The following is a 24,948-nucleotide window of genomic DNA, read 5'->3' as shown; positions in this document are numbered from 1 at the left end:
CAAACCAAATACCCTGCAAACACCTGAACCCCCAGCAAACACCCGAACAGGAAACAGAAAACTTCATGAAAAAATAAAAGGCAGAGTTTAAATCGGAAAGACTTTTTAGTGCATTTCCACCTTTACCAGCCCTGCCAGCTGCCCTCACTCTGGCTCACATCACGTTAAATCCCCTTCTTACCCCACTACTGAATCACACCCACTGCTGCTCGAACACGCTGGTTCCTCCCTACAGCTGAAATGAAACTCCAGAATCAGGAAGCATTAACCTGTCCTACTAACGGACTCTTGTAAAGACAGGAAACCGTTTTTTTGCAGAGAGAAGAGCCCTGACCAAAGCTTCAAACGGGGGACAATCGCTGGCAACAGGCAAACCCAGCTCTTCCAGGAGAGCATCCAGCACCAACCCCGGGCTGGGGATGAGGACAGCTTTGTGGAGAGGTGTCACCATCAGAGCTTCACCCACACCAGCGCCGGGCTGGGATCACCGGGATAACAACAACCTGTCACGCAATACTTTCCAGAAGTCTTAAAAGTCACTGCGTGCCCCTAGCAAGGGGTGTTCACGGACACTATCCTAAGCCCCGGTGCTTCGTTAGCAGCTGGAACCAGGATTTTCAAATGCATTTTCAAATGAATGTATAGAAGTTAGAGGAGTTGATCCAAGAATTCCAAAATCCACTTGGCTCGCCTGAAAAAGAAAAAAAGAAGCCTCCCTGATGTCTGAAGTATTTCAGTTCGCTGTACCCTCAGCCTTCGGGAAGCAGAAGGAATTCCTTCTGTGAGTTCACAGGCAGTGTGTCTTATTTATCTAAAAATACAGCAAAAAATGGAACTCCTGCAAATTTTAAGGGATACTCCTAATGTTTGTACCTCAGCCTGCCAGGTGAGACATTTCCAAATGTGGATTCATCCTTGTTCCCAGCTGGGAAAACAAAAAGAAGCTGAGAAAACAGAAAGAATGACTTTAACTTGCAAATCAATACAGAATTGGGACCGAAGTCGATGCTTCCAGCTGTGGGTGAGAACCACCGCCCACTACATCAGTCAAAATGCGAGGACTCAAGGGTGCATTTTCCTATTAAAGTAAGGCACATCTTCAGGTGAAACCATGCTCGGAGATCTCACAGACCCTCAGTGGGAAACCAGGTCTTGATACAAGCCGAGAGAGCTCAGCCAGCACCCTGCAATCCAGGCCCTGGCCAGGTAGATCCCTAGGAGATCTCTTCTCCTCACTGGAAAACATCTGCTCCCTCTCACCACCTGCACTCCAATGCCAATCAGAGCGCTCCAAAGCCTGACAAGAGAGCAACCTCAAGACACCCTAATTCCAAACAGCAAAGCACAAGGAGAATCCATCAGGAAAGCCGCAGTGGTTCCTTGCTAAGAGATGGCAGCCACATGGTCCTGTCCTCACACCCAGGACCTTGCCTGAGGCTTGCACCCTGGAACCTCTTCCTCCTCCCCATGGCCACCTTCATGCCACATCGAGGGTCCGGATCTTCTCCTCCTGCTCACACACCCCATCCCGTTGGCCTCGCTATGCCAGAAGGCTGGAGAAAACACTCATTCCTGTCCAACGTGAAGTCCTGTGGGAGATGAAGCCTCCTCCGTGGTGCTTCCCGGTCAAACTGACCATTCCTGTCCAACGTGAAGTCCTGTGGGAGATGAAGCCTCCTCCGTGGTGCTTCCCGGTCAAACTGACCTTGCCAAGAGGCTGAACTGATCCAGCGTGGCCAAGCGCTGCTGTAAGAGGGCTCTATCGTTTCCAAGACAGCCTGGCACCCAAGCGACTGGAGTGATTGATGATGTTCAGCCACACCTCACAGGACAAGCAGCAACCTCAGCGTTTGCGATGTTAAACTCAGCTGGAAAGGTCCAGCCAGTCACTGCTACTGCCGCAGCGGGCACGGGAACCTCCCCGAGGTGACACAAACCACACTCGCAGCTCTGGGCCAGAAAGCCAAATTTGGTTTAGATTTAGCAAGGAGATACCTCCTTGGAAAACTAAGAAGTGAGCTCACTGCAGCCCTGCAGAATCTCTCTCCTAGTCCAAGAGAACACCTCTGCCTCCACAAGAATGTAGCAGAAGGGATCACAGCAACCACAATTCCAGAACAAGAGAAAGCTCCACAACCACCGTCCTTTGGCAACTCAGCCACACCTCTTCCCTGCTGCCAGCAGAAATACAGCTCACTGGGATTCATCCTAAGGCACCACAGAAGCAGAAAATCATTAAGGTTGGAAAAGCCCTCTCAGCTCATCCGGTCCAACCGTCAGCCCAACCCCTCCGCGCCTGCTAAACCACAGACCAAAGTGCCACCTCTACAGTCTTTGAATCCCTCCAGGGATGAAGATTCCACCCCTGCCCTGGGCAGCCTCTTCCAGGGCTTCATCACTCTGTCAGGAAAGACGTTTTCCCAATATTCAATTTAAACCTGCCCTGGGGCAACTTAAGGCCATTTCCTCTCACCTGATCCCCTGTGACTTGGGGAAAGAGCCCAGCACCCACCTCACCACAACCTCCTTTCAGGCAGTTGCAGAGAGTGATGAGGTCTCCCCCTCAGCCTCCTTTTCTCAAGCCAAAACAGCCCCAGGTCCCTCAGCCTCTCTCAGAACCCTTGATCTCCAGCCCCTTCCCCAGCTCCGCTCCCTTCTCTGGACACGCTCCAGCCCCTCAATGTCCTTCTTGGATTGAGGAGCCCAAAACTGAACCCAGGATTCAAGGTGCAGCCTCCCCAGCTCTGAGTGCAGGAGGACGATCCCTTCCCTGCTCCTGCTGATCCAAGCCAGCACGCGTGGCTGCTGAAGACCTCTTCTCCCCCTTGCTCTCCGCACCGCCGTTGCCTTCTCCTCCTGGATGCTGCAGAGGATCAACCCACTGCCAACGCTTTCTGCCTGCATCCCTGTTTCTGACCCCAGGACTTGCAGCCCTGCTGGTGTTATCACTGCCTTCCAGCGCAGCCTCTCTGCAACGGGAGGTTGTTTTCAGAACAAACAGCTTTGTCTTTGTTGCAGCAGCCACACAGACATCTCAATAAATGTGCGTGTTGTGAGGAACAAGAATAAACTGGCACAAAACTCGCAAGGAAGCTCTCGGTGCCTCAGAAACCTCCTAATGCAGAAAGCAGAGAAAAGGCAGAAGGGAAAAAACCAAACCCAAACCCAAGACTGATGCAAGAACTCCAAAGCAGAAGTATCTCTCATTAGCAAAACATACAGACCTGGAATCTCATCCCTGCAGCTTTTCTGGCCATCACAAGAACAAAATCTGCATCATCGGTACCCTCAGCACTCACCCTAAAGTTATTTAGGAACCAAAAGTGCTTGATTAACTTTCTCTCTTAACCCAAACCTGAACAACATCAGTACGTATTTGAACAAGGACAAGGCCCTGCACCTGGGTTGGGGCAACTCACTATTTCGATACAGGATGGGAGACGATGTGATTGAGAGCAGCCCTGAGGAGAAGGACTTGGGGTGCTGGGGGAGGAGAAGCTCAACGTGAGCCGGCAACGTGTGCTCACAGCCCAGAAACCACCCGTGTCCTGGGCTGCATCCAGAGCAGCTCTGGAGTCCTCAACAGAAGGACATGGAGCTGTTGGAACAGGTTCAGAGGAGGCCACAGACATAATCCAAGGGCTGGAGCACCTCTGCTATAAGGACAGGCTGAGAGCATTGGGGTTGTTCAGCCTGGAGAAGAGAAGGCTCCAGAGAGACCTTAGAGCAGCTTCCAGTGCTGAAAGGGGCTCCAGGAAAACTGGAAAGGGGCTCTGGATCAAGGAGGGCAGGGATAGGATGAGGGGGAATGGTTTTCAGCTGCAAGAGGGGAGATTGAGATTGAGATCAGACAGAGAATTATTTTTTCTGTGAGGGTGGGGAGGCCCTGGCCCAGGTTGCCCAGAGCAGGGGTGGCTGCCCCATCCCTGGAGGGGTTCAAGGCCAGGTTGGATGGGGCTTGGAGCCCCTGATCCAGGGGGTGGGACTGGGTGGGATTTGAGGTCCCTTCCAACCCAAACCATTCTAGGATTCTTTTGCATTTGTAATAACGAAGTGACCAATTGGTCAGTTCTCTGGTGCCATGAAACTGGAAGGGCTCCCTTGGTCACACACGGATATTCCTTAACCTGGCTCCACAGCATCTCTGCAAATTAAATCACCTCCATCTCCTAAATGGAGAAATGGAATAACCCAGTAACAAGTGCCACGTTCTTCAGGGATGAACCACTCCAGGGCTCGCACTGCAAGGACTCTCCGCACTGGAAAGTGGATCCCAGCTCTTCACAAGAGCAGGTCCACTTTTTCAAGCATAAAAACCCCCAAAAAGGATCAAACCAGAGGAGAAGATATAAAACTCCACAAAGCACCGCGATTGACTCGCACCAAACGCTGCTGTTACTGCAAAGCCTCCAAAACAAGGAGTGTCCCCGTGCCCCGGCTGCCCTCAGCTACCAACCCAACCCCTGGGAAGCAGCTCCCTGCTCCCAACCCACCCTTGGGGAAGGGGCTTGGAAGCGACTCCTGCCCCAGTCCAGATGCTGGGAAGGGGCTCCATGTTCCCCATCCAAGTCTAGGAAGGGGCTCCCTGCTCCAATCCAGCCTTTCGGGAGTGGCACCGTACTCCCAGTACAGCTCTGGGAAGGGGTTCCAATCCAGACTCTGGAAGAGAGCTCCTGCTCTCAATCCATCCTCAGGGAAGCAGCTCCCTACACCCAAACCATCTCTGGGAAGGGGTTTCCAATTCCCAAACTCCTCTCAAGGAAGAGGCTCTTGCTCCCAATCCAAGAGACTCCCTGCTCTAAATCCAGCTCTATAAAGCAGTTCCTGCCCCCAGTCCAGCCTCGGGGAAGGGACCCCCTGCTTCAATCCAGCCTTTTGGAAGGGGCTCCTGCTCCAATCCAGCCTTTGGGAAGGGGCTCCTGCTCCAGTCCAGCCTTTGGAGAGCAGCTCCCTGCTCCCAATCCAGCTCTGGGAAGGGGCTCCCTGTTCCCAAATTACTCCCAGGAAAGGAGTAGGAGCTCCCTGCAACCAATCTAAGCCTGGGAAGCAGCTTCTGCTCCCAGTCCAAACTCTGGAAGAGGGCTCCTGCTCCCAACCCACCCTTTGGGAAGGGGTTACCTTCCCCCAGTCCAGACTCTGGGAAGGGGTTCCCTGCTCCCAATCCACCCCCGGCGAAGGGACTCCCTGCTCCCAGTCCAGACTCTGAGAAGCGGTTCCTGCTCCCACTCCAGGCTCTGGGAAGGGGCTCCTGCTCCAATCCAGCCATTGGAGAACAGCTCCCTACTCCCAATCCAGCTCTGGGAAGGGGCTCCCTGTTCCCAATCTACCCCCAGGGAAGGGGAAGGGGTTCCCTACTCCCAATCCAAGTTTGGGAAGCAGCTCCTGTCCCCAGCCCAGACTCTGGGAGAGGGCTCCTGCTCCCAACCCACCCTTCGGGAAGGGGTTACCTTCCCCCAGTCCAGACTCTGGGAAGGGGCTCCCTGCTCCCAGTCCAGCCATTGGAGAACAGCTCCCTACTCCCAATCCAGCTCTGGGAAGGGGCTCCCTGTTCTCTATCTACCCCCAGGGAAGGGACTCCCTGCTCCCAATCCACCTGTGGAAAGAGGCTCCCTGTTCCTCATCTACCTCCAGGGAAGGGGAAGGGGCTCCTTGCTCCCAATCCAGCTCTGGGAAGGGGCTCCCTGTTCCCAAATTACTCCCAGGGAAGGGGCAGGGGCTCCCAGCTCCCAATCCAAGCCCGGGAACGGGCTCCTGCTCCCAATCCAAGCCTGGGGAGCGTCTCCTACTCCCAGTTCAGCCTCAGCGAAGCGCCTCCCTGCTCCCAGCGCGGAGCCTGGGAAGCGGCTCCTGCTCCCAACCCACCCGGCGGGGAAAGGGCCCCAGCGCCGGCCCCGCTCCCTGTCCCGGCTCCCCCCGGCCCGGGCCCCGCTCCCCGCCCCGCCGTGAGGCGGCGGGTCCCCCCGGGGCCCGGGTTCGAGTCCCCCCCGGGGCAGCGGGTCCCCCCCCCGGCCCGGCGCGCTCCGGCCGCCGTGTCCGCACTCACCGGGCGCTGCGGGCGGGGCCCCACGGGAAGCGGAACCGCGGCCCGCAGCGACCGCCCAGCGCCAGGAGCCTGCCGGGAGGGACGGGGCGGGGCGGGGAGGGGAGGGGACACGCCGGGAGCAGGGCTGGCAGTGAGGCCGGGGACGGCACCGGGAGTGAGCGGGGAATGGGGAGGGAACAGACCGGGAACGAGGTGGAAATGGGGAGGGAATGGGGCCGGAACGGGATGGAAGGGATCGGAAAGGGCTGGAAGGGGCATGGAAAGGGATCAGGAATGGGACAGGGAGTGGGATGGAACGGGATGGAAAGGAGGATGGCTGGAATGGGATCAGGAATGGGACAGGGAATGGGATGGAGGAATGGGACAGAACTGAGGAAAGAGACAGGAATGGGATGGAAGGGATCAGGAATGGGGCCGGAACAGGATCAGGAATGGGACAGGAAGGAATGGGATGGAAAGGGATCAGGAATGGGACAGGGAATGGATGGAATGAGGAATGGGAATGGGAGGAATGGGACTGGATGGGATGGAAAGGGATCAGAGAATGGGAGGAACAGACCAGCAATGCACTGGAGGGACACTGGACAGCACCGGGAAGGGCACCGGGAAGGGCACCGGGAATGCTGCCAGGGTGGTGCACACGTTGCCGGCTCATCTTGAGCTTCTCCCCAGCCCCCCAAGTCCTTCTCCTCGCGGCTGCTCCTAATCAAACCATCCCCCATCCCATATTGAAGTTGTGGATTGATCTGACCCAGGTGCAGGACCTCACACTTGGCTTTGTTGAACCTCATGAGGTTCAGCCCCACTTCTCCAGCTTCTCCCGGTCCCTCTGGCTGACATCCCATCCTTCTGGTGTGACAACTGCTCCACGCTTGGTGTCATCTGCAAACACCCTCACTTGTGAATCCCCAAATCCTCCACATGATTTTTACCCTTTGCCATAGTTTTTCATTTGCCCAAAGGACGCTGCCGTTTCCTTTCCCTGGGCAGGGAGATCAGGCAGTGCAGCATCATTGGTTTGTAAGGAAAAAATATTTCACAGAAAGGGTCATTGGACACTGGCAGAGGCTGCCCAGGGAGGGGGTTGAGTCCCCTTCCCTGGAGGGGTTTAAGGGACGGGTGGACGAGGTGCTGAGGGACATGGGTTGGTGTTTGATAGGAATGGTTGGACTCAATGATCCAGTGGGTCTTTTCCAACCTGGTGATTCTATGATTCTACGAATTCAACCTGTGATTTTCAACTGGTATTATTGGACCTTAAAATCTTAGGAGCTTTCAGGCAATGAAGCCCTGCCAGAGCTGGGACCTCGCCGCTCTCAGGGTCAGAGTGCAACATGGAACGACTTACCTGCTTAAAAGAGAGAGCACCGGAACAAATCAGCTCTGGGAACTAAAAATCCCCTGGGAGATATTACGATCCCACCCCACGGCGCGGCTGTGGTTAAACTAGCTGCCACGTCTCTCTGCGATTGTTCTCGTCGCTCAGTCCCTTCCCCCCAGCAGATGCAGCGCCTGACGCCTCTGAGGTAGCAGATGAGGAACTGGCGCAGCCCCCGTCATTCAGCGCGGCCGGGAGAACAAGAGCCCAGTGTCGGGCGCTTCCCGACCGACCTGTCGTGGGCGAAGTCACAAGACGAGTTCCCATTGAATTCCAAGCAGAAAGATGCCCGGGGGGTCCCGAAGCTCCAGCTGGACCGCGATGAAAGGAGGATTCTGCTGCCAAGCAGCCTCGGCTGCACACAGAGCACTCAGGACAGAATTGGAAACCAGAGTTTTCATCCATCTCCCTCACACGCGTGCTCCCCAAATCACTGGCTTTTACCAACTCGCAGCTTAGAGATTGAGATCTTAGGGAGAAATGTTTTCCTGGGAGGGTGGGGAGGCCCTGGCCCGGGCTGCCCAGAGGTGGCTGCCCCATCCCTGGAGGTGTTCAAGGCCAGGCTGGATGGGGCTTGGAGCCCCTGATCCAGTGGGAGGTGTCCCTGCCCATGGCAGGGGTGGGACTGGATGGGCTTTGAGGTCCCTTCCAACCCAAACGGCTCCAGGAGCCACCGTAAGTTCACAATGCCACCTACTGACTAACACCAACCAGGCCCTTCTGCCACCCAGAGCAACTTGGGTTCTCCATGAAGTAATTTCCTCTCCATTTCCTTGTACTGATGGCAGAAGGCAAATCTTCCAAATACCTGCTGCTAGTTAGGATCTTTTCACCAGTTTTCACCTCCCAAGGGTTATTCCTTCCTCTTCTGAAACAGGGTGAAGCTTCTTTCAAATTTTCTAAACGCTTTCAGCTCTAATTTGCTAACAGCAGCCAAACCCTCAGTTATTAAGCAACGCTTCCGTTATTTAGAATCATAGAGTGGTTTGGATTGGAAGGGACACACTTGGCTTCCTGGGATTTAAGCAGTCCCGGTTATTTAAGCCTCCTCCTGCCCCAGGGATGCACAGAACATCTCTTCACAAACTCACACATAACCCATCCATACAGCAAAAACAAGCTTAACATCCAGAAACTTTAAGGACAGAGAAATGTTTTTCATACCCTTAATAACCGATCCCCAAGTCTGTTGGTTTAAATCGCAGAAATACAAGAGGCAGCTCCGCAGTGGGAGCAGGGCCCAGGCCAGGGGGAAAGGAGCGAGCCTTGGCTCCAGGCTGCAGCCACATTGCCTCTGGCAGTCCTTCTGGCTGTCCTTCCGGCTGTCCGCAGCGCTATTCCCACCCTCCATCTGCTCTGTGCACTGGAAACCACCACAACAGCCTCCTGGTCTTGCTAAGAATTAGGGCAAGGGAACTATTGCCCAATATGGGACATCTCACATGTTAGCAAGGTGTAAATAACAGTAGAGTCCAATTCATTTTGGAAGCTGCTGTAATATCCCATTAGTTCTGCTGGCTGGAGGTCAATCATTTCTTATTTTTTCACTCTGAGAAGTGTCCGTGTTTGCAGACAGCAGCCAGGATCAGGCTGGAGCAGAGCCCCGTGGCGAGCAGGGTCAGGACACACACTAGGGAACTGTGTTGCCTGAGCCCCACTGGAACCTGCAGAATCAATTCCTCGGGTACCTACAAAGAAAAATAGAGGGATTATATACATTTAACAAGCTGCTGCTTCTTGACTGTGACTTAGAGGCTTAGTAACCAGACCACTATTTAACCAACCCTCCGCTTAGGCTTCTGGGATTTAAAATCCAAACCAAGGTCATAGAATCAGAGAATCATTAGGGTTGGAAAAGCCCTCTGAGCTCATCCAGTCCAATCATCAGCCAACCCCACCGTACCTGCTAAACCATATCAGAACCACCTCTACACAGCTTTTGAACCCCTCCAGCAATGGAGACTCCCCCACTGCCCTGGGCAGCCTCTGCCAGCTCGGTTGCTAAGTTGAAAAGCCAGCAGTTGTTAAAGGAGATCCAAGAATTCCCACCAAAAAGGAGGACTCACAGCCTTGTGTGTCGTGCTGTACCACCGGCAGGGGCCGTCGGGTTTGCCTGAACAGGGAGCCTCCACCTCAGCGGGCGTCCAGCACTCTGTGGACAGGCGATCTACGGAAAACATTAATGCATCAGCAGGATGCAGACAGGGTGAAACAAAACAGCCTGCAAGGCTTTTCCAAATGAGGTGTCTTCTCCACAGCAGCTAGATGGAATCCACTCCCTAAAAGCCAGTAGATGAAGCAGCAGACAGACATGTGCCGGCTGCCCTGCATGGCCCGAGCGGTGCTGGGCAGCCCTTTCCATGAATTCTGTGACTCATGAACTCTGCGACTTAGCCTGGAGAAGAGAAGACTTCAGGGAGACCTTAAAGCAGCTTCCGGTACCTGAAGGGAGCTACGAGAAAGCTGGGGAGGGACTTTTTACAAGGGCCTGGAGTGACATACAAGGGTGCAGCGGCAGCAGCGCAGCAGCAAGACGGGCTGCTGGCAACTAATCTGCCTCTGATCAGGCAGCAGCAGCTCGGAGAGGAAGACAACGCGGTCTTTATCGGGGCTACTATCTTCCCCTTGTGTTCACGTTTCTGCCAAGAGCTCCACCTCTAGAAGACACATCCAGAACCAGATTCCAGGCTCTGGATTGCCCACGGTTATTCCTCTCTCCCCAGAAAAACACATAATGAGAATCTCACTGTCACAGCAGCAGAGCAGCACTTCTGGGCTCTTCAGAACAACCGATGCTTCCTCGCTGTCTTCTGCCGGTCGGTGGTACCGCCCGTGCAGGGGCAAGGTGGCTCGGAAACAGCGAGAGCACCGAGGGTCGGGATCCATGTACAGGAGAACAAGGAGCTCTGTGGCCGAGTACTCAGGAGCTTCCACGTCAACGGCATCGGGAACTAACACTGCCTGCAAGTGGGGAAAAATTCAGATGGGATTAGGATCAGGATGGACACCGGGGAGGGATGCGGCAGGGAAATGCATGAACATTTTGTGCGTGGTTCTGGGACTGAAGTGGGTGCTGTTGCTGTGGTAACCTGCTGCAGCACCAGAAGGGAAAACACTTTCCCTCATTCTATTGTTTAACTTGGGCCTGATATCATTGTCAGGAAGATTAAATTGGAAGTTCTGCCTTTATGCTGTTCCAAAATAACTTTTCAAGTCTCTCTTATGTATGGTAAGTTTGCAGTGCGGCCATCCTACAGGCAGACCCGAGGCATTGGCCAAACCATAGAACCACAGGACAGTTTGGGTTGGAAGGGACCTCAAAGCCCATCCAGTTCCACCCCTGCCATGGGCAGGGACACCCCCCGCTGGATCAGGGGCTCCAAGCCCCATCCAGCCTGGCCTTGAACCCCTCCAGGGATGGGGCAGCCACCCCTGCTCTGGGCAGCCTGGGCCAGGGCCTCCCCACCCTCACAGGAAACACTCCTTCCCAAGATATCATCTCAACACTGATCGAGCTGAGAGATACAACGAGATCCCACAGTGATACCACGCAGCATCTCCTCCCAGGAAAAGGAACTGGTTGCTTTGATTCAACAAGATAATGAGCAGAGATCACCACTTCCTAAGCATACGCACCTCGATCAGAGCAAATGCCAGATGTCATATCTTTGGGCCATTACCTTCGTTAAATTGTGCCGCTGCAGCGATGCCAGCTCGTAGGGATCCACGTAGACTCCTGGAGGAAGATGAATTCTGGCTGCCACGGTGCATCCTCCTGCATCCTCCCCTCCTCCACCAAGTTCTACCTTCACCAGTAGCTCCCTTCAAACAAGAAACAGAACAGAAACATTTATGTCTGCATTTTGAAATATGGAACAACGGCCCCCAAAATGCTTTGGAGGCAGCCCTCGCATTCTACGTGTCTCACAAATTAAAACAGTTCCCTGTCCTCCAGAGAGCCTCGAGGCTAAACAGCCCCAGCTGCCTCTCAGAACCCTTGTTTTCCAGCCCCTTCCCCAGCTCCGTTCCCTTCTCTGGACGCGCTCCAGCTCCTCAATGTCCTTCTTGGAGTGAGGGGCCCAAACTGAACCCAGGATTCAAAGTGCGGCCTCACCAGGGCCAAGCCCAGGGGCACAATCCATTCCCTGCTCCTTCTGGCCACCCCAGGGCTGATCCAAGCCAGGATGCTGCAGGCCTTTTTGGCCACCTGGGCCACTGCTGGCTCATGTTCAGCTGCTGTCAACCAGCACCCCCAGGGCCTTTTCCACTGGGAAGTTTTCCAGCCGCTCGTCCCCAAGTCTGGAGCTGCAAGGGGCTGTCCAGATCTCTCTGCAGAGCCTTGGCCCACGGATCCAGCCTGTCCTGGTCCCTCTGCAGGGCCCTCCTGCTCTCCAGCACATCAACACTCCCACGCAATTTGGTGTCATCTGCAAACTGACTGAGGTGGCACATGATCTACTCATCCAGATCACTGACAAAGATGTTAAACAGGCCTGGCCCCAGCACAGGGCCCTGGCAACACCACTTAGAAACACTTTATAACAGAGCCTCCTATCCTTCCCCTGCTGTATCTTGTATGCTTAGACATCTGACTGTGCTCCTGTATTCCTGGTGCCTGGAAACGCCTGTGATCACAGCTCAGCGAGTCGATGCTGCTCTGTACGAATTAAGAGAGAAGCTGCTTCACAGGTAAAACTCCCCAGGACAGTGTTCTGCCGTGGTGGCAGGGAGATGCTCACCTGTGGAAGCCCGCGTGCAGAAGCTCCTGCGTGACGGTGGCATCCTGACAGGCAGCGTGCACGTCCCCGACAACAGAGAGCAAACGAGGGACAGTGTTAAGAGAACAGGACAGGCAGTGATCACCCAGTATAATCTGTAAAACACATCGTCTGCAAAACTTCATGCAGCAACGGGGAATCGCAGAACTATAGAATGGTTTGGGTTGGAAGGGACCTCAAAGCCCATCCAGTCCCACCCCTGCCATGGGCAGGGACACCTCCCACTTGACTGGGGGTCTCAAAGCCCCATCCAACCTGGCCTTGAACCCCTCCAGGGATGGGGCAGCCACCCCTGCTCTGGGCAACCTGGGCCAGGGCCTCACTGCCCTCATAGGAAAACATTTCTCCTCAAGATCTCCTCAATCTCCTGTCTGCAACTCCCATCCCAAGTGTGACTCCTTACCCCCTGCTTCTGCATCGATCCCTGTCAGATCCACATTTTCACAAGGAATCACCGAACGGCTTGGTTGGAAAAAAAATTTTGAGATCATCGAGTCCAACCCTCCCTGTCCACTACTAACCCAGGTCCCCGAGCACCTCGTCCTCCTGTCTGTCAAACCCCCCCAGGGATGGGGACTCCACCACCTCCTGGGCAGCCTCTCCCAGGGCCCCAGGAGAAGTTGTTCCCGATGTCTGAGCTGAACCTGCCCTGGGGCAACTTGAGGCCATTTCGTCTCTTCCTATGGCCTGTCACTCGGGAGCAGCGCCCAGCACCCACCTCACCACAACCTCCTTTCAGGAGCTGCAGACAGCGATGAGGTCTCCCCTCAGCCTCCTCCTCTCCAGGCTAAGCAGCCCCAGGCCCCTCAGCCGCCTCAGAACCATTGTTCTCCGAAGGGATTCGTTCTCAGCCATTCAGAGCTGAGCTATTACCCCCCTTTCCCTTTCCTCCTCGTTCCCTCACACCCCCAGCCCCCTCTCCGGACCCCGGAGGCGGCGCGGCCACTTACTGAGGGCGCAGAGCAGCGCGGCCACCGCCGCTCCAGCCATGCCGGCCCGGGGCCGCCCGCCGCGTTCGCCCGACCCCGCCGCAACCTCCCCACGTCAGTCCGCGCCGCGGAAGGGACCCTCCGGTAACCGCGGCCGTGGAACTTCGTTTCCGCCTCTCGCCCCGCCCGCCGTGCGGCTCTGCGGCGGCGGGAACCGGGCGGGCACGGCCACGGCGAGCAGGCAGTGACGTGGGCAGCACCAAGGGGACCCGAGGCAGGGACCTGAAGCAGAGGCCTGGCGCCACTGCGAGGCCCCCTGGCGCCTCGGCCCGCCTCCACGTTCGCCTGACCCGCCCACTCCCGCCCGCCTCTCGCTCCGCGCCGCGATCGGGACCCGCCGGTACGCGCGGCCGCTGTGCTTCGTCTCCGCCGCTTACGCCGCCCTCTGCGGGGTTTCTCGGAGGCGGGGAGCGGGCGGGCTCCGCCGCGGGGCGCAGGCGCTAGCGCGGGCAGCCCCAAAGGGGACCTGAGGCGGGGCCTGGCGCCGGGCCGAGGCGGAAGTGGCGGACGCGGTCTGGGCCCCGGTGCCCCGCGCTGCCTGCGGCGCCGCTCGCCTGCGGGAACCAGCGGCGGGGAGCCGGCCGTGTGGCGGCAGCAGCCGTTCCGCCGAGGCGCAGGGCCGAGCGGGGCAGCCGCACCCCCGTTACCGCCTCACCAGGGTTATCCGCCCTCCCCCTCGCCGGTCCCGGTGGCCCTCGGTGACCCGTCTCCACCAGACCCGGGCCGAGGCCCCATTTGATTCTCCTTTAAAGTCAGCAAAAGTGGCTCTGGAGAGGCGTCTCCTTCCCTCCACGCGCGCAGAACCGTTTAACAGCAAAGGCGCCGCAGCTGTCGCAGCTTCGCGGCGTTGAGAACGTCCCCGCGAATTTGAGCCCTTGCCTGTGTGATATTTTTTTACCAAGTAGGGAGAATTCTCAGCTCACCTTCAAAGTAGCTTTTGAGGAATAAAGCAATTCGTCGTGATTTGGAGACAAACATTAATTTGGGGGGGTTATAATTTGCCACTCTGCCTCGCTGCAGTCCCCAGGGCAGCCAGAGAAAAGAGAACCTTTGTGTTTGTGTGTTTTCCCTTTTTCTTCCACGAGGTTCGGGGCAATCCCAAGCACAAATCCGGGCTGGGTGAAGAATGGGTTGGGAGCAGCGCTAAGAAGGACTCGGGGTGCCAGAGGAGGAGAAGCTCAACGTGAGCTGGCAACGTGCACTCACAGCCCAGAAAGCACCCGTGTCCTGGGCTGCATCCAGAGCCATGGGAGCAGCAGGGAGGGAGGGGATCCTGCCCCTCTGCTCCGCTCTGAGAGACCCACCTGGAGCCCTGGGTCCAGCTCTGGAGTCCTTGATGTAAGAAGGAGATGGAACTGTTGGAATGAGTCCGGAGGAGGCCACAGAAATGATCTGAGGGCTGAAGCAGCTCTGCTATGAGGACAGGCTGAGAAAGTTGGGATGGTTCATGTAGAGAATAGAAGGCTCTGGGGAGACCCTAGAGCAGCTTGCAGTGCTGAAAGGGGCTTCAGGAAAGCTTGGGAGAGCCACCTTACCTTGTGTGTGATCCCGATTCCCAGCCCAGGTCGTGTCCGTGGTGAATCCAGCATCTGGGAGTCCCTCTGCTACCCAGCTCACAGGGCCCTGGGGTTCAGGTTCCACAGAAACTGGGAGGCTTGTGGTGTGGCAGCCTGGTTTTGCTGAACTGACAAGAACAGTTCTAAGAGACATTCCCATTTTCTTTCCCTTTTGTCTTTTCCTGTGTTCCTTCAAGCTGTAGTGTTGCTGAGGGCACCTCTGATACAGCAGGAGCTCTAATGACATACGTCGCGAAGAAGTGTGGCATCTGCTTCCAGCCTCCAGCCATTATCTTGATCTACAAAGAAGACGGCAAGGACAAAACTCGCCAGCGCATCATGCCCGTCAGGCATTTCTCCAGGTTCTCAGGTGAGTTTTTTGCAGAATTCCCCAAGTGGCCAAGAAGGCCAAGAGCATCCTGGCTTGGATCAGCCATGGGGTGGCCAGCAGGAGCAGGGAAGGAATCATCTTCCTGCACTCGGTGCTGGGGAGGCCGCACCTTGAATCCTGGGTTCAGTTTTGGGCCCCTCACTCCAAGAAGACATTGAGGGGCTGGAGTGTGTCTGGGGAAGGAGCTGGAGAACAAGGGTTCTGAGAGGCGGCTGAGGGACCTGGGGCTGTTTAGCCTGGAGAAGAGGAGGCTGAGGGGAGACCTCATCACTGTCTGCAGCTCCTGAAAGGAGGTTGTGGTGAGGTGGATGTTGGTCTCTTCTCCCAGGTGACAAGAGTTAGGACAAGAGGAAATGGCCTGAAGTCGTGCCAAGGAGGTATAGACTGGATATTAGGGAAAGTTTCCTTGATGTCAGAGTGGTGAAGCCCTGGCAGAGGAACTAGGGGCTACACTTTTACCTGCCTGGTGACTCTGCACAGCCTGGAGGTCTCACTTGTGAGAGTGTGGGAGAAGTGGGTCTGTTCACAGGAAGAGGTTTGCTTGCCACACTAACTCTTGACCGTGGCTTTCTCGTTAGACTGTAGCTTGGCTGCTGAGCAGCTGAAGAACAACCCTCGGCACAAGGCTTACCTGGAAAGGGTCTCCTTGCGGCAGCTGGAGAAGCTGTACCGGTTGCTGAAAGGTCATCTGGGAGGTGAGAGCCTGGACGAGAGCTTGGAAAAGTTTCAGCAGGAAGAGACCATTGACCCAGAAGAGGATATGAACAAACTAGATGACGAGGACCTAGCCAAAAGGAAGAGCATCATGGATGAGCTCTTTGAGAAGAACAGGAAGAAGAAGGACGACCCAGATTTCATCTACGACATTGAGGTTGACTTTCCGCAGAATGAGCAGGTGGAATCCTGTGGCTGGGACGTGGAGTCAGATGAAGAATTCTGATTCCAGACAAAGATGTCTTGGATGGGCACTTCTGAGACAAATCTGGTGGTTGTGACAGAGAGAATTCCATCACCACATGGGTTCTGCTGCCTCGTTCTCAGCTTGTGCCATCAATGCTCGCAGAACCCGGGGCCCGAGGAGCTGTGGCATCTCCGGGTTTAAGTGAACTTGGTTTGGGAAGCCAAACTTGATGACGTGGAAACTGGGCAGCTGAACTGACTGGGTGTTTTCAGTCTTTCCCTATGTAGGAGTGCCTAAATAATTTTAATTTATTTACTCTTCCATTCATTTACTTTTCAGGCAACATTGGCCAAGAGCCTTGGTTTCTCTTCAGCCAACAATGTGGTAGATAATTGGGTCTTGAAAGCAGTGGTAAAGCTTCGTTGCTTACCTGTGGTGGTGTTACTCGCTGTAATCATAGAATCAAGGAATGGTTTGGGTTGGAAGGGACCTCAAAGCCCATCCAGTCCCACCCCTGCCAGGGGCAGGGACCCCTCCCACTGGATCAGGGGCTCCAAGCAACCTGGCAAGGACACCCCACCCACACTGGAACCACCACATGCTTCCCCACATCCCATGTTCCCATTAAACTCGCACCCACGTTTCGCTGGAGACATCCAAGTGCCGCAGCAGTGAAGCTGCTCTGGGTCTCAGCAGGGCTTCTGAGTGAGCACAAACCACCCTCACCTCTCATTTCCTCCCACAGGAACGCCCCAAGACCAACACTGCTCTTCCCCACGTCGCGCTGCTGGAGCAGGAGAGCCCATCCTGCACCCGGGGCTGGGTGGAGGAACCCCTCAGCCCACCAGAGCGGGGTTTGTGCAACGAGGAGGAAGGCTTTCTCTTCTTTTATCTCCTACACATCTGTTTAACCCAGCAGTTAAATAGTTTAACCCAGTCAGGACGGGCTCAAGAAGGAATTGATGGTCAAATATTACCCGTTATCATTTATTCTCCTCTCTCTTACTCAATATTTTACTCCATTGCGGCTTGGGCTGTTTTGGACGGGCTCTTCAGGCCAGGATCACCGCTAACGAAGCAACAACACCACAGAACGTGTGTTTCAGCTCTGCTGACAACGCCTGTCTTATCATCACACACCCGAGCGCACGCCCAGGGCTGCTTGAGGGTTTGGTGGTGCCGGCAGCTGCTGCGGGCGGTGAGGCACTGGGAGTGGCTGCCACCGAGACCCTTCTCCACAGCCTCCTGGTGACGGTGCCTCCAGCCCCAGGCAACTTGTGGTGGCTGCATGCAGAATCAGAGGATGTTTTGCAGCAGAGAGTTGGATACGGGGTGGATGAATCATAGAATCATGGAATGGTTTGGGTTGGAAGAGACCTCAAAGCCCAGACAGTCCCACCCCTCCCACTGGATCAGGGGCTCCAAGCCCCATCCAACCTGGCCTTGAACCCCTGCTCTGGGCAGCCTGGGCCAGGGCCTCCCCACCCTCACAGGAAAATATTTCTCCCTAAGATCTCATTTCCATCTCCCCACTTTCAGCTCAAAACCGTTCCCCCTTGTCCTATCCCTGCCCTCCCTGATCCAGAGCCCCTCCCCAGCTTTCCTGGAGCCCCTTTCAGCACTGGAAGCTGCTCTAAGGTCTCCCCGCAGCCTTCCCTTCTCCAGGCTGAACACCCCCACCTCTCTCAGCCTGTCATCATACAGGAGATTCTCCAGCCCTCGGATCATCTCTGTGGCCTCCTCTGGATCTGTTCCAACAGTTCCATCTCCTTCACGGAGGAGAACATCAATGACTCCAGAGCTGGACCCAGGGCTCCAGGTGGGTCTCTCAGAGGGAGCAGAGGGGCAGGATCCCCTCCCTCCCTGCTGCTCCCACGGCTCCGGATGCAGCCCAGGACACGGGTGGTTTCTGGGCTGCAAGTGCCCTTTGCTGGCTCCTGTTGAGCTTCTCCTCCCCCAGCACCCCAAGCCTGTCTCATAAATTAAAGGAACTTCCTGAAGCGAGGCGTAAAACAGCGCTTGAAGGGCAACTGTCCATGCCGCTTCGGCCAAGAGCGTTCCATGTCACATCTGCTTGGCTCTCACCAACATCAGCTGAAGGTTCCTGCTGAAGATGTGTCCCTCCAGGATGCCCAGTACGGCCCCAGCTCCATCACCGGCCACAGCCCCGTGCCCTTCACGCCCCCTTCGACATCCATCACCGGAACAGCAGCTCTCCCATGATCTTCCATCCCTCCAGTCCCCCTCTCAGCCATCTCAGAGGGGTTAGCATGTGTAAACCTGACAACCTGCTCCCATTCACTGCTCCCAAGACCTTCTTCCTCCTCCCCTGGCTCTCAGTAAGGGCTGGACACCCCGCATCGGCTCTTCACCATTTTTAGCAGCTTCTCCTTGAGCGTGAGGAAAACGACGGCGAAGGCCACCAGGAGCGTCAGGCAGGTGGGCAGGGCCAGCACCAGGTAGAGGAGGGCCAGGTCGGCCGTGTGCCAGCGGCAACTCCTCAGGACGGGCTCGGGCAGCGCGCGGGGGCTCAGCGTGCGCGACCCGTAGCTGCAGGTCACCTCCCGCCCGTCGAGGACGCGCAGCTCCTGGAGCCGCTGCAGGGCGTCCCACCAGCCCAGCGTGCAGCAGTTGTAGGGGTTGCGGCTGAGCGACACCTCCCGCAGGCTCTGCCCCAGCGGCGTCCGCACCACGTCCGGCGGCAGAGCCGGGAGCCGGTTGTCCCGCAGGTCCAAGCTGCGAAGGCTCAGGACGCCCAGCGAGCTGGGGAAGGCGGTCAAGGAGTTCCCCGAAAGGTCCAAGCGCTCGAGGCTGCGGAAGGCGGAGAAGTCCACGGCGGTGGAAGAGAGGCTGGTGTTCCTCAAAGACAACACCTGCAGCGTCACAGCGAGGTCCTGCAGCCACTCCAGGTCCCCGGAGAGGGCCTGGTGGTTGTCAGAGATGTCCAACTGGATCAGCGACGTCCCCTGGAAGGGGTGGCCACCCAGTCCTCGCAGACCACAGCCGGCCAAGGAGAGGTGAGTCAGGGTCTCAACGCCCCTGATGTCCACGCAGGGGGGACTCTCTGCCTCACCTGCCACCGCTGGCTGGGGACAGAGGTCGAGCCGGTTGCGGCTGAGGTCCACGGTCGTGATCCTCCTGGTGTGGGTGAAAACCCCGCGGGGAAGCGCCTGCAGCCTGTTGGAGCTGAGGTTGAAGAGCTGCAGGCTGGGCAGGACGTCCCCAGCTCCCACCTCCACCCCCAGCTCCGCCAGCCGGTTCTGGCTGAGGTCCAGCTCCATCAGCATGTCCAAGGGGTCCCCTTCCAACAGGTGAAAGGTCTCCAGGCAGTTCTGGTTGAGTTTCAGGTGGGTCAGGGAGGGCATCTGGGCCAGGAAGCCCTCCGGCAGGTACCACACCTGGTTCTGGCTCATGTCCAGGAGGCGCAGGGAGGAGAGGTTGCTGTGGCAGATCTCGTCCCACAGACTGACCGTGGTGATGGTGGTGGAGTTGCCGTCGATGAGCAGGAACTGCACCGTGACGTTGGCCAGGGACGTGCCGTTGGGGAGGCGCTGGTAGAAGCTCAGCTCGTTGTCCCTCAGCAGCAAGGTGTGCAGCTTGCTCTGCCGGGGCAACACGGGGAAGAAGAGGAGGCGGTTGTGGGACAGGTCCAGCACCTCCAGCTCAAAGAGGTCGTCACTTTCCAGAGCCAGAAACCACTCAATGACGTTGTAGCTGGCGTTGAGCACCCTGAGCTGGGTCAGGCCAAACTCCACTACGCACGGGAGGTAGTTGTAGGCTACGTTGAGCTTCTGCAGCCTCTGCAGCCCTTCAAAAGCTTGGTCTATCTCAAAGATGTAGTTCTTCTCCAGGTTAAGCTCCAACAGCTGTGTCAGGTTCGCAAAGACGGATGCGTCCAGCCTCATGATGATGTTCCTGGCCACGGACAAGGACTCCAAGGAGGACAGGTTCCAGACCAAAGCTGACACCATGTCCTCGGTGAGGCGGTTTCCAGCTAGGTCCAGCGTCCTCAAGGCTGGCAGAGCAGAAAGGGCAGCTGCTGTCAGCGAGTAGTTGGTGAAGAGGAGGTTGTCTGCCAAGGAGAGCACGTGGAGGCCTCGGCTGCTGAGGAAGGCACCGGGCTGGATGAGTTCCAGCCTGTTCTTGGTCACACTGAGGCAGCGCAGCTGGTGGTAGGAGAGCAGAGAGGCGTTGCCCAGAACCTGGATAGTGTTGTCATCAAGGAGCAGCTCCTCAGTATCACCTCGAAGGGACGCTGGGACGGAGCTCAGCCATCTCCCAGTGCAGTCCACGGAGCTCTGCACCTAAAGCAAGAAGCGGATACGTAACGCTGCTCGGAGAGGCGAGCGGTGGGGGGAGTGGAGGAGGGAGACATTTGGGGAGCAGAGTGAGGACAGAGAAGGTGGCTCTACGCAGCCTCAAGGCCCTGGGGTCCACTTCTCAGCTCAGGCAGCAGCTGGGAGGAGGAAAGACTGGAGACGCTGAGGCTCTCGGGCTTTGTAGGGCAGGATGGAGCGGTCAGAAGGGTGGGGTTTGCAAGAGAAGACTTACGGCCTCACAGCCACCAGGAGATGTTGCCCAGGCTCTGGCTGCCCCGCTTCCCCATCCCACTGCCAGGAGGACCAGAAGCAGGGATAGACCATGGAGCGGGGCCTCCATCTCAGCGGCGACAGTCCTGGGGAGAGGGAGACAGGAGAGAAGGTCAAAAGCTGCCGACCACTCACCTGAAAGGCCAAGGTTTCCCTAGGTTCCCATCACAGCAGTGACGATCCTTGTGCGCACCCAGCGCACGGCTCCCCTCGTTGCCCCAGAAGCAGCCAGAGGTGATGAGCTCCCAGCACACCACAGTGGTGGCCACCACGCTCCACAAGACCCAGAGCACCATGAGCTGCTCACAGGGAAACAGCGAAGAGCTGTCCAGAGCTCGCCCAGAGCAGGGGTGGCTGCCCCATCCCTGGAGGGGTTCAAGGCCAGGTTGGATGGGGCTTGGAGCCCCTGATCCAGTGGGAGGTGTCCCTGCCCATGGCAGGGGTGGGACTGGATGGGCTTGGAGGTCCCTTCCAAGCCAAACCTTTCCATGATTCTATGATTCTACAAATAAATGCCGTTTTGATAAGACATTGTCTTCACACTTTTGTCTCTCCCAAGGAAGGAGGTTGGCTTCAGGGTCCCTTCCAACTCATTCTATGGTGACTCTCTGACTCCAAGAGCCAAAGCAGGGAGCCCTCATGGGGTTCCACCGAGGACAGACTGGGGGGCAGGAGAAGAGAAAGGCTGGGGTGGTGACAGCCTAGACCCCGCACAGGTCAGCACGTGGAAAGGCACCACAGCTGCTTGCAGACACCGCTGAACCTCATTTTCATAACTGCTGGTGCTTGAAGAACAATCAGAGACAGGGTAACTCTGGCAGCCCAGGCTGCCTAAGATTTCATGTCAATCTCCCCTTTTGCAGCTCAAAACCCTTCCCCCTCATCCCATCCCTGCACACCCTGATCCAGAGCCCCTCCCCAGCTTTCCTGGAGCCCCTTTCAGCACTGGAAGATGCTCTAAGGTCTCCTTGCAGCCTTTCCTTCTCCACATGAACAACCACAACCCTCTCAGCCTGGCCTCATAGCAGAGGTGCTCCAGCCCTCGGATCATCTCCATGGCCTCCTCAGGACCTGCTCCAACAGTTCCATCTCCTTCTTACATCAAGGACTCCAGAGCTGGACCCAGGGCTCCAGGCGGGTCTCTCAGAGCGGAGCAGAGGGGCAGGATCCCCTCCCTCCCTGCTGGTCCCACAGCTCTGGATGCACCTGGTGGGAGGGAGAGGAAGCTCCCATTCCCAAGGCTGGAGCTGATACCCAGCAACTTGAGCTTTCCCAAGCCCTTGGTCTCTAGCAGCTCCTCATGCCCAGGAATGGTGGCACTAGAGGAACCTCGCTGTGCCCTCACTGCACTCAGGACACGAGGGCTTTGCCTCCAGCTCAACATCTTCTCCTGACCCCAGCAGCTCACCCTTTCCTTCACCCAGCTCAGCCTTTCTCCAGCAGCACAAGGGCCTCCATCCTCCTGCAAGACCTCCCTGGGGCCACAGGGATGGAGAGCACCACCAGGACACCCCAGCCCCGCGGAGGAGCCCACATGGGTTTGGTGGCACCCAGGGGGCTCCCCGCGGCGCACGCCGGGCTCGGCACCGGCCCACGCAGCCGCGGCTCCTGCCAGCGCGGCCACCGCTCTTCAAATTGGTGACGGGAGCTCCCCAAAATGCCACAATGGGTTTTTTTCCCCCCCTAGCAGAGGTTCCAGGGGCAGGTACTCACCGCGTGGGGCGGCGCGCGGGGTTTGCCGCAGCTCATCCTGCAGCCGCGGCCGCGCCGGCTGCTCGCGGGGGGCTCTCGGGGCCAAGGGGAGGTGGGACCCCAGCGGGCTTGTCTTGCACCCGCGTTCTCGCTTAGCACTAATATAGCCTTTGCGGAAGGAGCTAACGGAAACTGCAGTCACATGGAGGCAGAGAGCGCGGCCAGGCACTTCGCTTACTGATCTCAGCACTTCCAGCACGGGTCATGCACTCGCTAACGGCTCCGCGGCGAAGAGGAACCACGGGGTGTGGGGATGCACCCTGGAGCCCTGGGTCCAGCTCTGGAGTCCTCAGCGCAGGGAGGACATGGAGCTGTTGGGGCGAGGGCAGAGGAGGCCACGGAGATGATCCGAGGGCTGGAGAACCTGCTGTATGAGGCCAGGCTGGGAGAGTTGGGGTTGTTCAGCCTGGAGAAGAGAAGGCTCCATGGAGACCTCAGAGCATCTTCCAGTGCTGAAAGGGGCTCCAGGAAAGCTGGGGAGGGGCTCTGGATCAGGGAGGGCAGGGAGAGGATGAGGGGAATGGTTTTCAGCTCAAAGAGGGGAGATTGAGATGACATCTTAGGGAGAAATGTTTTGCTGTGAGGGTGGGGAGGCCCTGGCCCAGGCTGCCCAGAGCAGGGGTGGCTGCCCCATCCCTGGAGGGGTTCAAGGCCAGGTTGGATGGGGCTTGGAGCCCCTGATCCAGTGGGAGGTGTCCCTGCCCGTGGCAGGGGTGGGACTGGATGGGCTTTGAGGTCCCTTCCAAGCAAACCGTTCCATGATTCTATGATGCAAGGGAACCATCTGGATACAGGGCCCTCCCACGTGCTAATTCCTGCATGAAAGTCAGCAGAAATGGCTTTTCCAGCAACTGCTAGGGCTGAAAGAGACAAAAATCCACATTTCCAAGGCAACATGAACAGGGAGGCTCCCTTCCTCCATCCACCCCTGTGCTCCATTTCCCTCCCCACCCCACGTCTCCTCATGCACCCCAAATCCCATCAAATCCAGCTGCTGAAGAACAGTTTCCCTGGAGCTCCCCAGCTGGAAAAGAGAAAGAATTCAGCTCTGCAACAGGATCCCTGGGGGTGGGATCAGCCACTACCTCCCTGGGCTCTGAATCCCAGGAGCTGGTGCCAACAGGACCCCCTGGAGCCGCTGGGACGTGAAGCAGAAGCACATCAAGCGTCCCACCAAGGGACGTCACAGCAGGAGCCCCCACAATCCTGCAGCCAGCGCCGAGCACCAGGGAGGTACTTTTGCTGCCTTCACCCTCCTCACCTCTTCTCTAGAAGGAGATTGAGTTCTCTCTCGCGCGTCACTCACCAAAAAGCCCTGTGGTTTCATTTCCTCCATTTTCACGGAAGTTTGAAGCATAAAAATCAAGAAGGAAAAGAGAGAAGCGCTCCCCATCCAAGTGAACTGGAGCAGATGGCAGAACCTCCTCAGCGAGGCAAAGCTCCCAAGGCATCGTTCGAGGTCACATCAAGGGCTGAGTCCAGCAGATGATTTCAACCCCCCTTCTCACCCCCTGAGCCCAACCCACACAACAAACCCTTCTCTGATGCTTGGAGGGGCAGGAGCCAGCAGAGATGGAATTGTAGAATCATAAAATCATGGGATGGGTTGGGCTGGAAGGGACCTCAAAGCCCATCCAGTCCCACCCCTGCCATGGGCAGGGACACCTCCCACTGGATCAGGGGCTCCAAGCCCCATCCAGCCTGGCCTGGAACCCCTCCAGGGATGGGGCAGCCACCACGTCCCTGGTCCCTTTGAGCCTCTAGTCTCCAAAAAGTGCAAGTGTCCTCTGCAGGGCTCAGGGGAAAGGCAGAAATTGGTGTTAGTAGAATGTAAAGCCCTGTTCGGAGCGTGCTGGGCCGCGCGGGGAGGAGAGAGTGCAGCTGGTCCTCTCCTGCAGGCAGGTTCAGCAGAGGCAGCTCCGTCCCTGCCGTCATCCATCACTCTTCTTTCTCCCAGAGCGGACCTGGTGCGAGATGTAAATGAGGAGGAAGCGGCTCCAGAAGGGAGAGCCGCAAAAGTGATCTCGTTTCCCCCTCTGCTCGCCCACACGCGCGGCCGAGCCCACCCTGCAGCCACGTTCCCGCGGCCACAGAATCACAGAATCACAGAATCACCAGGTTGGAAGAGACCCACTGGATCATCGAGTCCAACCATTCCCATCAATCACTAACCCATGTCCCTCAGCACCTCGTCCACCTGTCCCTTAAACCCCTCCAGGAAAGGGGACTCAACCCCCTCCCTGGGCAGCTTCTGCCAGGGACCAATGACCCTTTCTGTGAAAAATTTTTTCCTAATGTCCAGCCTGAACCTCCCCTGGTGGAGCTTGAGGCCATTCCCTCTCGTCCTGTCCCCTGTCCCTTGGGAGAAGAGCCCAGCTCCCTCTGGTTCCTGCCGCCTCTCGTAGCTGCCCCTCGCCCGCCTCTCCCAGGCCGGGGGCTTGAGGTCCGCGCCAGGGCTCCAGCACCACCACGCCAAAGCCAACCTTCTCCTTGGAAAGCAGCGAAGTGCTCGGATCGCGTGGGCTTTGGAGCAGAGCGTGCAGCGGGACGCAGCAGCTGCTGAAGCAGCAG

General features: G+C 57.1%; 4 protein-coding genes across 6 annotated transcripts in view; 1 reads left to right on the top strand and 3 right to left on the bottom strand.

Moving 5' to 3' along the window:
• Nucleotides 1-8,897: 8,897 nt before the first annotated feature.
• On the bottom strand, nucleotides 8,898-13,202 carry PIGX (phosphatidylinositol glycan anchor biosynthesis class X). The gene is made up of 6 exons (XM_069865287.1): nucleotides 13,150-13,202; nucleotides 12,161-12,230; nucleotides 11,102-11,243; nucleotides 10,169-10,382; nucleotides 9,488-9,588; nucleotides 8,898-9,109 (listed from the first exon to the last, which is right to left on the bottom strand). Exons 1-6 carry the CDS (start codon nucleotides 13,187-13,189, stop codon nucleotides 8,966-8,968), a joined length of 711 nt encoding a protein of 236 aa, XP_069721388.1. The 5' UTR covers nucleotides 13,190-13,202; the 3' UTR covers nucleotides 8,898-8,965.
• Nucleotides 13,203-13,702: 500 nt separating this feature from the next.
• CEP19 (centrosomal protein 19) lies at nucleotides 13,703-16,465 on the top strand. Of its 2 annotated transcripts, none has more exons than XM_069865297.1 (3): nucleotides 13,703-14,089; nucleotides 14,942-15,114; nucleotides 15,714-16,465. In XM_069865297.1, exons 2-3 carry the CDS (start codon nucleotides 14,985-14,987, stop codon nucleotides 16,073-16,075), a joined length of 492 nt encoding a protein of 163 aa, XP_069721398.1. In that variant the 5' UTR covers nucleotides 13,703-14,089; nucleotides 14,942-14,984; the 3' UTR covers nucleotides 16,076-16,465. The 2 variants fall into 2 exon arrangements, with proteins under 2 accessions (XP_069721398.1, XP_069721397.1); XM_069865296.1 differs by lacking the exon at nucleotides 13,703-14,089 and adding an exon at nucleotides 14,118-14,526.
• A 515-nt stretch (nucleotides 16,466-16,980) lies between these two features.
• Nucleotides 16,981-22,637, bottom strand: NRROS (negative regulator of reactive oxygen species). The gene is made up of 3 exons (XM_069865230.1): nucleotides 22,339-22,637; nucleotides 20,588-20,711; nucleotides 16,981-20,340 (listed from the first exon to the last, which is right to left on the bottom strand). The coding sequence occupies exons 2-3, from the start codon at nucleotides 20,693-20,695 to the stop codon at nucleotides 18,373-18,375; spliced, it is 2,076 nt and encodes a 691-aa protein (XP_069721331.1). The 5' UTR covers nucleotides 20,696-20,711; nucleotides 22,339-22,637; the 3' UTR covers nucleotides 16,981-18,372.
• The window catches only part of SNED1 (sushi, nidogen and EGF like domains 1), a 120,568-nt gene continuing 117,294 nt past the window's right edge, over nucleotides 21,675-24,948 (bottom strand). For both annotated transcript variants that reach the window (XM_069865189.1, XM_069865193.1), the window contains exon 32: nucleotides 21,675-21,696. In XM_069865189.1, coding sequence (XP_069721290.1) covers nucleotides 21,690-21,696 — 7 coding nt within the window. In that variant the 3' untranslated portion in view covers nucleotides 21,675-21,689. The remainder of the gene's footprint in view (nucleotides 21,697-24,948) is intronic.

The sequence above is a fragment of the Phaenicophaeus curvirostris genome, chromosome 10 (assembly GCF_032191515.1).
Source record: "Phaenicophaeus curvirostris isolate KB17595 chromosome 10, BPBGC_Pcur_1.0, whole genome shotgun sequence".
In the NCBI taxonomy this organism is placed as follows: Eukaryota; Metazoa; Chordata; class Aves; order Cuculiformes; family Cuculidae; genus Phaenicophaeus; species Phaenicophaeus curvirostris.
The sequence above is the reverse complement of the archived record's forward strand: the minus strand, read 5'-3'. Positions and strand labels throughout refer to the sequence as shown.